The following is a 12017-nucleotide window of genomic DNA, read 5'->3' as shown; positions in this document are numbered from 1 at the left end:
CGGGAGAGGGGCCCTGTCAGGCGGGCAGGTAGCCGGGAGAGGGAAGGAGGTAGGTCTGAAACAGGCAATACAGATAAACCGATTCACCTAGGAGACGATTCGGACAAATTGCCTCCATACCATCGAGATGAGACGCTTAGGGATCCTTGGAGTCATGAAGATGAGAGAATGCAGGAGGAATTTCCTTTAGATAGTCGAGACGCCCCTCCTTTGGAGCGTGAACGATCAGATGATTGGGAAAGAGAACGATACTGGAGAGAGCACAACTCTGATTATCATGATGATTCTGTAGATCCCTATGATAGAGATGACAGGTTACCATCCCACCATTCATTGCCACCGCTATCTCCTCTACCGCCACTACCTCCTTTATCATCTGATCATGACAGACGAGATTCATGGTGGGATGACTGGGAAAGGCCAAGGGAACGGGAACTAGATAGAGATCTGGACAGGACTGGAAGATCCTCAGATATTTATGATCAAGATTTAGACAGAGAATGGGACAGAGACTGGGACATGAGACCTATGGATGATAGAGAAATGGGGAACCGTGACCTGGATATCCCCCCTCTACCACCTTTGCCACCTCTTCCACCTCTGGACAGATACCGTGAAGATAGGTGGAGGGAGGATAGGGACAGGGATCATTATGACAGAGACCYCCGAGATAGGGGGGAGCTAAGGATTCGAGAGTATCCAGAGAGGTATGACACATGGCGGGAGAAGCAAGACTACCTTCCTGAAAGGGCTGATTGGGAGAGGGAACGATTGTCTGATAGATGGTATCCAGATGATATAGACAGACTACGACCTTTGGATGATCAGCTAGAGTCATCCCTTCCTCCACCTTCACATTCCTCTGATATGCTGGGAACAGATTCAAACCTGGACTCTGAACAGTCACTGGGAGGAGTGATGGTCCTTAGCCAAAGACAGCATGAGATAATTCTGAAAGCTGCCCAGGAGCTCAAAATGCTTCGGTGAGTTGCCTAATCCTGTCACTTTTGGGGGAATAAAAATTGCTAAGTAGGTTTATTTTCTTTYCTTTATCCATTTTGATAATTGCTACATTTATTTTAGAGTTTTGAGCTGGTATACTTTGGTTGTATGGTATTGTGTGGGGGACAGTAATTTCCTTCTGGACATCTTTGTGATAAATGTTTGTTATGATGCATTAGTATGTTGTAATGAGTTGACTCTTGTGTTTCTGACCTATCTTCCTCTTTCCTTCCAATGAAAATTAAATATTCTGTTTGACTAGGAGTAGGTAAACTTTGATGTCCCAAACTTTCCTTGGGATTGTGAATCCTGCCTACAGTTTCAGCTGTTACGTTGGCAAGTCAGTCATATCGTAGCTTTAACCAGCCCTTTAGGCAATTTGGATCACAGAATCACAGAATGGTTGAGGTTGGAAGGGACCTCTGGAGATCATCTGGTCCAAATGGGGATGTGAATGAAGTTTTCAAAGTCTTTTCATGAATGAGCTGCCTTTGAGATTCAGAGCATTATTTTTAATTGTTGGCTCTCTCCTCTTCATGCCTTTCTCAGAGAACATGATACACATTTATAGGTATTCTCTTGTTTTATTATATTTCACATATAAAAATTACCAATTTTAAAGCTCTTTTGTTAAAAAATATTCTGATTTTATATCAAAAGCTTATGTGAAGATTTTGACGTTTGATATAACACTGGGTCCCTGTAGGGAAGCACACATTACATATTAGTAGAACAAATGACTAATGTGGAATAGGGCACTTAGACTAAGACACCTTTCACCACAAATATGTTTCCATTTCCAGGAGTTCATTGTGTCTCACCTACTCAGATATTTTTCTAAGCCTGAAAATAATGTTCACTGTTTTATTGGAAAGAAAAATTGTGCTGATTTACTCTTGTAAAATTCATGACCTTAGCAAGCTTTGGAACCTCCATTTTGGACATTTATCTAGTAATGGGAATTGCAAGTTAGATGCCACGAGAGCCTGTTGCCTGGTGCTTCTGATGCTCATGCTCCTGAAGTATGTTCTTTTCCCCCTCAGCAACTGTTCTGTTAAATATTTAAAGTAGAGCTATCAGAACAGTGTGATGCTTCTGTGGAGATGATACACCTTTCCTAATTCATTCCTTGGTTTACCCACTCATGGCTTTTTTTTTTTTTTTTTTTNTTTTTTTTTTTTTGGCCACAGCATCATAATAGGAGCTCATGTGGAACTAGTTATTTGGAGGATCTCCATCAATGCTTCTGTGGATGGACTTTTTTCCTTAACTAAGGAAGTAGTGGCCCCATTCCCCATAGGCCATTCCACATTTGTTACTTCTCAAGAATAGATCTTTCTGTATCACCTGGCTAATCTTTTCATTATCCTCGGAAGAGCTTGCTGATAATTGCTTTTTAATACTTATATGTTAAGATTTACAGTAAGCTGGTTCTTTCACAAAATGGGTTCTATTTGATTTTTGTATACTGTTTACTCTTTAATTAAACCAGCTTTGGTTGGTTGTTTTTTTACAAATGCCCCTCATTTGAACTCTGGCATCCTGAGTGAATAATTTTGTCAAGTTTGATGAATCATAATAGTGGTTATAGACAGCCAGGAGGATATGAATGCAAAGCAAACTTAGAATGCAAGAGTTCACCAATACCTCATTTTAAAAAGCAGCTACTAGGCTTTCTAAAGCTTTAGTAGATGTTTAAATGGATATTCTATTATTTATTTTGAAAGAATTATCAGCAGTGTCCTAGGGCACAGTAAACTGAGAAATATAAGAAGGAAGAGAGCACATACTTTCTAACCAGGTGTTTTCTTTGTGATCTGATGCATGGGTATAGGTGCATTAAATGTATTCATAAGAAGACTGGAAAGATAATTTTCTTGCACTACTTTCAGTAAATGAGATATTTCAGGGGATATTGTAAAGAAGAGAGGAAGCACCCCAGAGACAGAGGTTCATATGGTTCAACCTATTCTTGAGTTATTGAGAGACAGCTAAGGATTGGTACCTAGAAAAGACAGGGTTTTAATTTCATAAGCAAGGTGTTTATGCTAAAATAATGGTTAATTATAGTGAATGTTTACGGTTGGCATTACATTTACATTTAACCATGCTGAAAGGTGCAGAGACATCTTTTTAAAACTTTTGTTTTCAGACATAAGAAAATTAAGCATCTATTCCGTATGGAAGGTCTTAATTGCACACAAGTGCAAGAAAAGTAATTTTAAAAAGGGAATGGAGAACTGTTATTCTGAAGAATTAGGCTGTAATTAGGTTAATTCAGCAGGTGTTAGTAACCTGTTAGTAGCAGTGAAACCTGTGTTATAAAGCAGTATTTGCCAAATGCTTTGGATAACAGATCATTTTCAGCTTCCTGACTTGTGAGTCCTCAGGTTGCCAGGCGTATGTTTTACTGTTTAATGTGATTGACTGCAGCCAACACAACAAAGTGGACTATAGTTTGGGAATCACTGCCTAAATGAATAATTTATTAAGGGCTGAAATATTTAAACATAGAAACTGAAACATTTTATATATGAAAGTAGATATATAAACCTCTTCCTAAGTCGTGTGAAAAGGGGAAATATATACATGAGATTATTGAATATTTTTTCTCTGATTTTAAACTTAATGTGAGGAGAGCAGTCTTTTAAAACTGGTTAAACTAACACTTCTTATCAGGTTCTTGTAAGTGGCTGACCCCAGTCTGAACAGCAGGAACAACTTGAAAATAAGGAAACTACTTACAGTTTTTTTGAGCCAAGAGTCATACCAGTAATCCAGTKCATAACTACTTTCATCTCAAACTATAAAGCCTTCATCTGGCTTTGCTTTTATTGTACATAAGGCAGCATACTCTGAGCTGCACAGTGTTCTGGATTTATTGTCTATCTTTACACCAAAGCCAGGTGTAAAGAAGACCATATAGAAGAATGTTCACAATTGCATTGTTTACTCTTTGTGCTAATGGGGCACTTGGGATTCTGATCTGTGAGCTGAGTTCCCACTGCATTAAGCACTGGACAGATGCACTGCTAGTCAGAATGGTCTCTGTTGTGCCTAGTACAGAGAGGTCCCATTCTTAGTTTTCTTTAGGAACTACTTCAATATGCACAATTAATATGAACAGAGAGATAGCAGCAATAACAAATAGATGCAAAGGTGCTATCAAAGAACTGAAAGGAAGGGAAGTCATATTGAACAGAATTTTGTAATCTGGTGATTTTACTATTCACTGCTGGTCCTGGTCTCTGCTCCATARACTATGTATGGGTTGTATATTAAATAGTATTTTGGTTTACAAAACAACCAAACAAAAGCTAACATCAGTGCTTTGTTTTTAAATGTCAGAATCTATGTTGYGCTTTATGTTGGCCTCAATATTGTCGGCATGTAACCCAGGTCAAGTCACTGAGAGCACTTAGGCACACATCTCCATTGGCCTTCTGGATTGCAGGGGGTTTTGACAGAAGCTAGAAATCCAGCTTTGCTCTTTACTGTCAAAGTGGAGTGGTTCTGGCCAAGCACAAAAGGAGAGCTAAGTGTCACAAAGAAACTTTATGATCAAAAAAGGAGACAGCTACTATATTAAATACCTCCATGCTTAGGTGGGTGCAAACCCCAGGGATTTCCAAATCATGGTGTGACCATATAGAGGCTGCCTATATCCTTTTCTTCCTTGGGCTTGGCCCTTAACACTACTGTAATATGTTGTTTTCACTGTGAATGTTGATTTCTTTAATCTTTTGAGTTTTCATTTAAGCTACACACTGATAACACTTCCTTGTGATTCATGTTCAGAGAGCAAAAAGAACAGCTACAGAAGTTGAAAGAGTTTGACCCTGACATTTCAACACAGGACTCTCCTCGATCACAGAACACAAGCACAAGGCCAGGTGCCTTTCAGGTAAATTAATCTTATGTTAAATTAATAACATGCTGGTAGTATTACTGTTAATGTGTATCTCAGATCAGTTCTGCACTCTATGATATTTTCCAGGTCCAAAGAATGAAACTAAGCAAAGTGACTAGGAACCAGTAAAAATCCTACTTAGAACTTAGTCAAACCTCACAGAAGTGTACTTTGATAAACCACAAACATATGGAAATTTTTTTTTTTATTTGGAGTTTATTAAAGTACAAATTAATCATGAGTGCCTTATGTGCATAACACTACGTTGCTTCTCATGTCTGTATTGCTTTATTAGCATTGCCTAATCCAGTCAATTCCTTTAAAGTAGGTGAAAAATAGATGCAATTGGTTGGATTGCATCCTTGGAGGTAAGATCCTTGGAGGTATTTTATTCCAGACTATCAAAACATTTCTACTTTTCTCTGCCTGAACAACCTGCAGCCTACACTGCATGAGAGGCAGAGAAAGTCATTTTTCTTCTTCCAAGCCTTATCAGTATGTTCCACACTATGGATTCACTGGTAAAAGCATTGAAAATCTTGTGACTTTGCTTCAGCTGTGCCTATAGAAACATTCATAAGCTTCCTCCCCACATATATGAGAAAAATAAAATGTCTGTGCCATATTCTCACCTTTTGACTTGAACTGTGTCAAATTTTTTAGTTGCCTACTGTTAAGCATTTTCAGTCCTTAAGAACTTCCTCCTATTGTCCTAGGCTTTAGCTCTCGGATGACCGTTCTCTATTGAACACTGTAGCTTTTTCTTCAGGTTGTTGCTCTGTGGCTTTATTCTCCCTGGTCTGCTTCAAACCCTGTGTTGTGAGAGTGGCTAGCTTTCTAATTCAGAAAGCATTGTTGCTGTTTTCATTGCTTGAATGTAGAGTATCCTCCAGGCAAGTGTTACATATGTGTTAAATAAACCATATGATAAGTGAGGACAGCTACCTCACTTCTGAAAATGACTCTTAGTGAAGTCTGTAAGTTCGATTTCAGAAATAATCAGTTTGCAGATGACCTGCCTAGTTGCACCCCTCAGCCCTGAGCTATCTTGAAGAACTGCACTTTAGAAAGAGAAAATAGCGGCTGGTCTATGGAAGAAACTTCCATTGCTAGAAGAAAGAAATCGAAATTCCAGTTCCTTCCATGTCCTCTGAGGCATCTCTGTATGGACTGAGTACTAAAAAAAATCTCATCAGACCAGACATGTGCTGGCCTTAGAGCTGCAACCATAACTCTGGACCTAGCCTGCTCACTCAAGCTGAAAGACAAGTGGCAGAAATCATGTTGTCCCTCTGCTCCACAAATTCTTTCAGGATTTCCAAGAGATACTTCCTGTACTTGTCATGAAAGCAGGATTTCTGATGGTCAGACTTCTCTGTGGAATAACTCCTCAGCAGCACTTRCAACCTCATCAATCTTTTGTTGAGGAAAAGTAACTTTATGGTTTCTTTAGATTTTTCCATAGCCTTTGTTATTCATTCAGTCTGCCATGTCCTCTGAGCATGACCCACTGGCGACAGTGGCTCATGAGGCTCAACAGCCTAGATTACTGCTGTAGGATGATGTGCAAGAAGAGGTGAGCCCTTCCAAAATAGGGACATAAGGCAAATGAGAAGACCCTCCCATTCTCCACCGAACTAGATTCTGATACTGTACTTGAATCCCAGATTGCTCTGCTTTTCTTCCTTAAATTAATCTAAAAGGTCTCTTCATCTTTGAAAAACTTAAACAAGAAGGTTGAGGTCTTCACAGCTCCACCAGAAACTCACATATTTCCACTGAGAGTGCATTAGCCTTTGCTTGTTTGCTGTCTTTACTGGGAATTCTAGTTGACCTCTGGAATATCATGAAGTGCATGGAGGCTTGTGTTTGTATACCTCCATGATTTCATCTCCTGTTGTGATGCAAGGTATTCCTCTGCTGCCTAGTCTCATGGTTGGCTCTAGAGTCTCTTCTCAGCTCTTTATATTTGGTTTTTGATAATTCATTCTGGTCAGAACTTGTGCCACCAACAGAACTTGTGCTGTCATCTTTGCTCACATTTATAAATCCCTCCTCAAATGAATAAACTATTTTGTTAAATGTGTGTTGGAGGAGATATCTGAATTGGTGCACAGTCTTTGATATTCTTCATCACATCTTAACCCCAGCATTACTGCTACTGATAAATTTAGCTTTATACACCTCTGAGCCTGATACTTAGCTGGACCGAGCTTTGTTTGTCCTTCCCTCCAGAGAAGTGATATGCAGTGAATGAAGTAGTATGAATCTTGGTTTTGCCTAGTTGACCTCTTCCTTGTTTACAGTGTCTATAAAGTAAAATAATGGTGTAGGTTTGCTACCATGAACTGCAGCTTCCTTTAGGAAGTGATTTTTTAGCTTTGATATTTTTTATCTCAAACTATATCACCCATCTGCCTAGGTGCATTCAAACATCTGTTATCTTCCTTGGGATTCCTGCCTTTTGCTTTCTGCCATGACTTTRACAAACTGTTATTACAAGGTCAATCTTGTATCTACAGGCATTCTCCAAGTTTTGTTGGATGCTGCTAATATACAGGCAGCCGCCTGTAACTTGGCATCTGCTATGATGCTGCGGAGATTCTTATGACACAGTATGTGGGGTCCCCTGGAGTGGTATGGTTCATGAAGGGATATTTTTCTTCACTGGGCAGCACCTCCCCATTGCTTTCATTGGTCTGATGTTGATTTCATTAAAGGGCTTCCAGGTGATACTGCTCTCTAGGGAATTTTTCTGGTGACTTCCAGAARGAAGCTGGCCCATCTCAATCCTTTTGTGCCTCACCAAGCTGACCTGCTTTCTGACTTTTTCAGCCTCCCTTCAGGCAGCAGGAGTCTTTGGGAATGAAACAGTAGACACTTTTGAACTGAGATAGGTCTTCAGAGCTTAAATTGATAAGGTTATTTTGAAGGAGAAGATAGTATTTAAGCCTTCATTTAGTGAACAAACACCACTTAATTCAGGCTGCCAGTTCTTGGACTATGTCTTCCTAATTGTACCTTGATGGAGGTACTAGAAAAAGCTAATGATATGGTTACAGATTGCCACTGTGCTTACTTACAGAGGAAGAGAGAAGGTTAGTTTACAAATCTATATTTAAAGTGCTTTCTGCATCTAGGTTTCTTCTCAGCTATCTTCAGAGACACCAGTAGAAGTCCAAGCTATTAAACCTTCTCCTGCTGTTATTATAAAGCCTCCCGTGTTGTTCAGACAGCCCACCCCTGTGACAAGATCAACTGCCCCACTGACAAGGCCAACTACACCTATGACAAGGCCACATACTCCAGTTTCTACTCCAACTACAACCCCAAGTCATGGTCAGTCTTTAAAACCATCACCTTCTGCTGTGGAACAGGAACGCTGGGATGAGGATTCCTTCCATGGACTCTGGGACACAAATGAGGATAAAGGAACAAATATGGAGTATGAATTATGTAAGCAAGAATCAATGTTGCCTCCACCAGTATCCTCTCCTGTGAAAGTACCTGCTGTTCACACCTCTGTTCCTTCAGGTGTACCAGTATCACTTCCTCCAGTTATTCCACCAGTTCCTAAAGCACCTATAATTCAGCAAACTGTGGATTATGGCCACGGACGGGGTGAGTAGTAGAATGTATTTATTGATCTGTAATAGAGAGCGAGTTGGACATGTTTGCTGCTTCTTAAAATAGTGTGCYACCCAAAGCATGCCATATATGTTATACTGTTAGCTTGTGGGTTGTGTACATCGTGATCTAATGCTAAGCAACTCAGTTTTAAGGAGTCAAAAAGCTCTCTCTATATTTAATTTCCCCACTTAAGTAACCTACAGCCTTGAGTTTAATGTTCACTTCAAAGCTGTGAAAATGAGCTATTTCATGTGAACTGAATGGTGTATAGCCACATCTGCTTCTAATAAACATCAACTGAGGTGATAACATCAGCATATTATGTTTAGATTGATATTGATACTTTCTCTTACTCCCTTTATAGTTGGGTATGGAAATACCTATGTTAAAAAGTATTTTGGATTGTTACAGTTCTTAGGAACAACATAGTAACATAAAACAGACTGTGAATACTGTTTTTGTTATTTATATACTGCCTAATGTGTATGAGATACCCTCCAAACAGGGAGGGAGACAAAGTCCCAGTTCTGAAGAGTGTGCACCCTAAACAGGTATTTAACACTCATCAAGAGTGTTATCAAGGCTAAAATTTAACATTAGTTTTTTCATAGAATCCTTTTCCTTCATTCTTACAGTATTTAACAAGAGTTAAATCATGTCATAAAGAAGMTCTTATATTGTGCATTGCTGTTTAGAGAGCTTTCTTCTCTCTGTAAGGTGCCATAATGTGAATGAAAGCTGTATCAATGCCATTAAGTAGATACTTTACTAAAAGCTGTTAGAAAAATTGTGACTATTAGGAACCTAAAGGGAGCATTTCAGTTAATGTTCTCAACATCAGTTCTGTGAGTTATTCAAACTTTCATAACATTTTAATATTTATAATCTTCTAACTGTGCATGCTACCTGAACTCCTCTTAAGAATGGAACTTTACTGTTTTGGATAAAATGGTATGCATACTTATGCACACACAAACCCACTTCAGACTTCTGAAACCAGTGTTCTGTGTTTATGTATGGTCCTTTTTGCATTATCCAGTATGATAAATTTCTGCTAAGTATTTCAATTACTTTTAAAGCCATTGAGCGATTGCTTTTCATGACAGAGGAAAGGAGGTAGAAAAGAGGTAATTTAAGACTGTCCTTAATTATTTTTCTGATGATTTTTAACCAGATATAACCACCAGTAAAGTGGAACAGATTCCATATGGGGAGAGGGTAACTCTGCGTCCAGAACCCCTACCGGAGAGGCAAACATTTCAAAAAGGTAGGGAGTGTTTGGCCAGCTCTCAGACAGTTAGTTAGCTCTTAAGAGAAGTTGTCAGACACTAAAAGCATATTTTAAACTAAGTAACTTCTCCTTAAGCCAGAACCACTTTCTTTTCTTCAGAGGCCCATAAAGATAACACTTTATATTGTTAAGAGGAATACTGTGATCAATGACCTAGCCATTTTAAAAATGCAGTTTGATAGCTTTAACTAGGATTACATGATGTGGTTGCCTGTTACAGCTTGGAAAGAGTTTCAGTGGCCGAGTAAATTCATTCTAGCCCTATGTCATATATTTCTATATATTTTTCCAGCACTCTTGTTTGTTATTTTTCCTTCGAAGATAATAAAAAGTTCAGAGTATATTTTAGTAGTTTTGATTTCCATGGGTTTCTCCTTTCAGAGCACCCCAGCCAGCGCGATCGTTACAACAGAGAAAGGGATCGTGAGCCATATTTTGAGCGTCAAGGTAATTCAAACACAGATCACCGGGATTTCAAGAGAGAGAGGGAATTGCACAGGGACCGTGGTTCTGTGGACTATGAACGAGAGAGATTTGAAAAAGAGCGTCATCCCCGAGATGATAGGTATGTGGTTTTGGAACACTATTGAAATCAATCTGATTCAAGCTGTACTGGGTATCAGACTGTCAGTTTTGACTGTGAGGCACATGTTCATTTCTCTCTGGAATCCGTAGTAGAATCCTAGAAATACACAAAATGCTCTTTTGACAGGGTTCTTCCTACTACACCTACAAGGACTCAGTCTTACCGTGACAAGAAAGACCATCCCTCCTCCAGACGAGGCGGTTTTGAAAGACCACCATATGAACGAAAGACAGATCGTCCAACATATGATCATGGGCCTTCCATGTTTGGAGGTATGGTTTCTCAGTCCAGAAGTCGTGTTATGAAAAATATGGAGTCACAGAGGTGGAGTTAGGAGGAGATTGGTTGAATTGCAGTATTTCTTTGTTAAGAGTATAAAATTTAGGAAAATTTATTTGGGCAGTGCCATGTAGTTTTCTGTTTCTCAGTGGTGATAAGATCAGGAAAGAAACAAATAGATAGTCTGCTAAAAAATGTCTTTGATTGCAGTTGTTCCAGAGTTAGAACTTTGAGTTGTTTTGGGGAGACATCCATGAATCTCTCCTAAAGTATTGAGGGTTTGTTTAAAACAGCTTGACTGAGGATGAGCGTTTTAAATTTCTAAATTTACTGAACTAAGAAAATTCTTCTGTCCAATCACTGAAATTTGAAGGTGATCGTAGAAATTATCCTGAGGAAAGGATCCCTATTTCTGCTCCATCAGTGCCCCGTCAGCCACCACCTGCTCCACGAGTGGAAAGGAAGCCAGAATCTAAAAATGTAGATGATATTTTGAAGCCACCAGGACGAGATAGCAGGCCAGAGAGAGTGAGTATGCATTCTGAACCCAACAATCAGTTTCTACAAGGTCTGTATTCAGATAAAATTCTAATGTATGTAATATATTGGGGAAAAGCCTACATTTGGGGAAGCACTGAAAATTCTGTTTATTCCTTTGCAAATGCTTAGAGTATTGTAGCATAGCCATAAGGAGTCCATAAGAGTTGTAAATCTCCTAGGAATGCTAGGATGAAATTCCTATTAGTTGGTAATATTTATGTATTTTAGATGTTTCTGAGAATTTAACTTTAGGCTTTTAATGTATCGGAGAAAAGACTTGGTTTCAGAGAGAGAATCAGAGTTTGCAGTCACCATAGGAAAAGCAGAAAGAACAAGATTCAGGCTGTAAAATATTTAGACAAAATTCATACAGTTAATTTTATCTGAACCAATTCTATAACATCTTATGCAGTTTTAGTTGCTGAGATGATTAACATCATGTACTGTTATTACTTCTCTGGAACTACTGCTGTTCATCACAACCTGGTTTGTAAAACAAGCCGTGAGGCATGGAGCTGGCTTTGTCTAATATGCAAAGTTGTGAGCCTGGAGCACATGATTTCCTCTAAGAATTTTTTTTGCATAAGAGATTCTTTTAAATGCAGTACAGACTCTTACTTTCTCTTATATGATCTTTGTTTCAGATTGTAATCATTATGAGAGGGTTGCCTGGCAGTGGAAAGACACATGTAGCAAAACTCATCAGGGTACGTAAACAGCTGCTCACTCTATAGTGCTGCTTGTCTTTCGTGCTTGCTTATTCTGCTGTTTCCTTTGTT

At 39.0% G+C, this 12017-nt stretch overlaps 1 protein-coding gene across 12 annotated transcripts in view; it reads left to right on the top strand.

Annotated features, from left to right (window-relative positions):
- Positions 1-12017, top strand: part of YLPM1 (YLP motif containing 1) — a 39413-nt gene that overhangs the window by 13274 nt on the left and 14122 nt on the right. For 7 of the 12 annotated variants that reach the window (XR_003257709.1, XR_003257710.1, XM_026090888.1 and 4 more), the window contains exons 6-13: positions 1-983; positions 4801-4906; positions 8053-8533; positions 9717-9809; positions 10215-10398; positions 10546-10691; positions 11072-11226; positions 11883-11945. The exon at positions 1-983 is cut by the window's left edge and continues 1 nt beyond it. Coding sequence is in view for 10 of the 12 variants with exons in the window: in XM_026090888.1 (XP_025946673.1) it covers positions 1-983; positions 4801-4906; positions 8053-8533; positions 9717-9809; positions 10215-10398; positions 10546-10691; positions 11072-11226; positions 11883-11945 (2211 nt within the window). In the remaining 2 variants the exon portion in view is untranslated. The remainder of the gene's footprint in view (positions 984-4800; positions 4907-8052; positions 8534-9716; positions 9810-10214; positions 10399-10545; positions 10692-11071; positions 11227-11882; positions 11946-12017) is intronic. The other 5 variants (XM_026090890.1, XM_026090889.1, XM_026090892.1 and 2 more) reach the window with 4 other exon arrangements.

Source organism: Apteryx rowi, unplaced genomic scaffold, assembly GCF_003343035.1.
Source record: "Apteryx rowi isolate R43461 unplaced genomic scaffold, aptRow1 scaffold_88, whole genome shotgun sequence".
NCBI lineage: Eukaryota > Metazoa > Chordata > Aves > Apterygiformes > Apterygidae > Apteryx > Apteryx rowi.
This window is presented reverse-complemented; position numbering and strand designations above follow the sequence as displayed.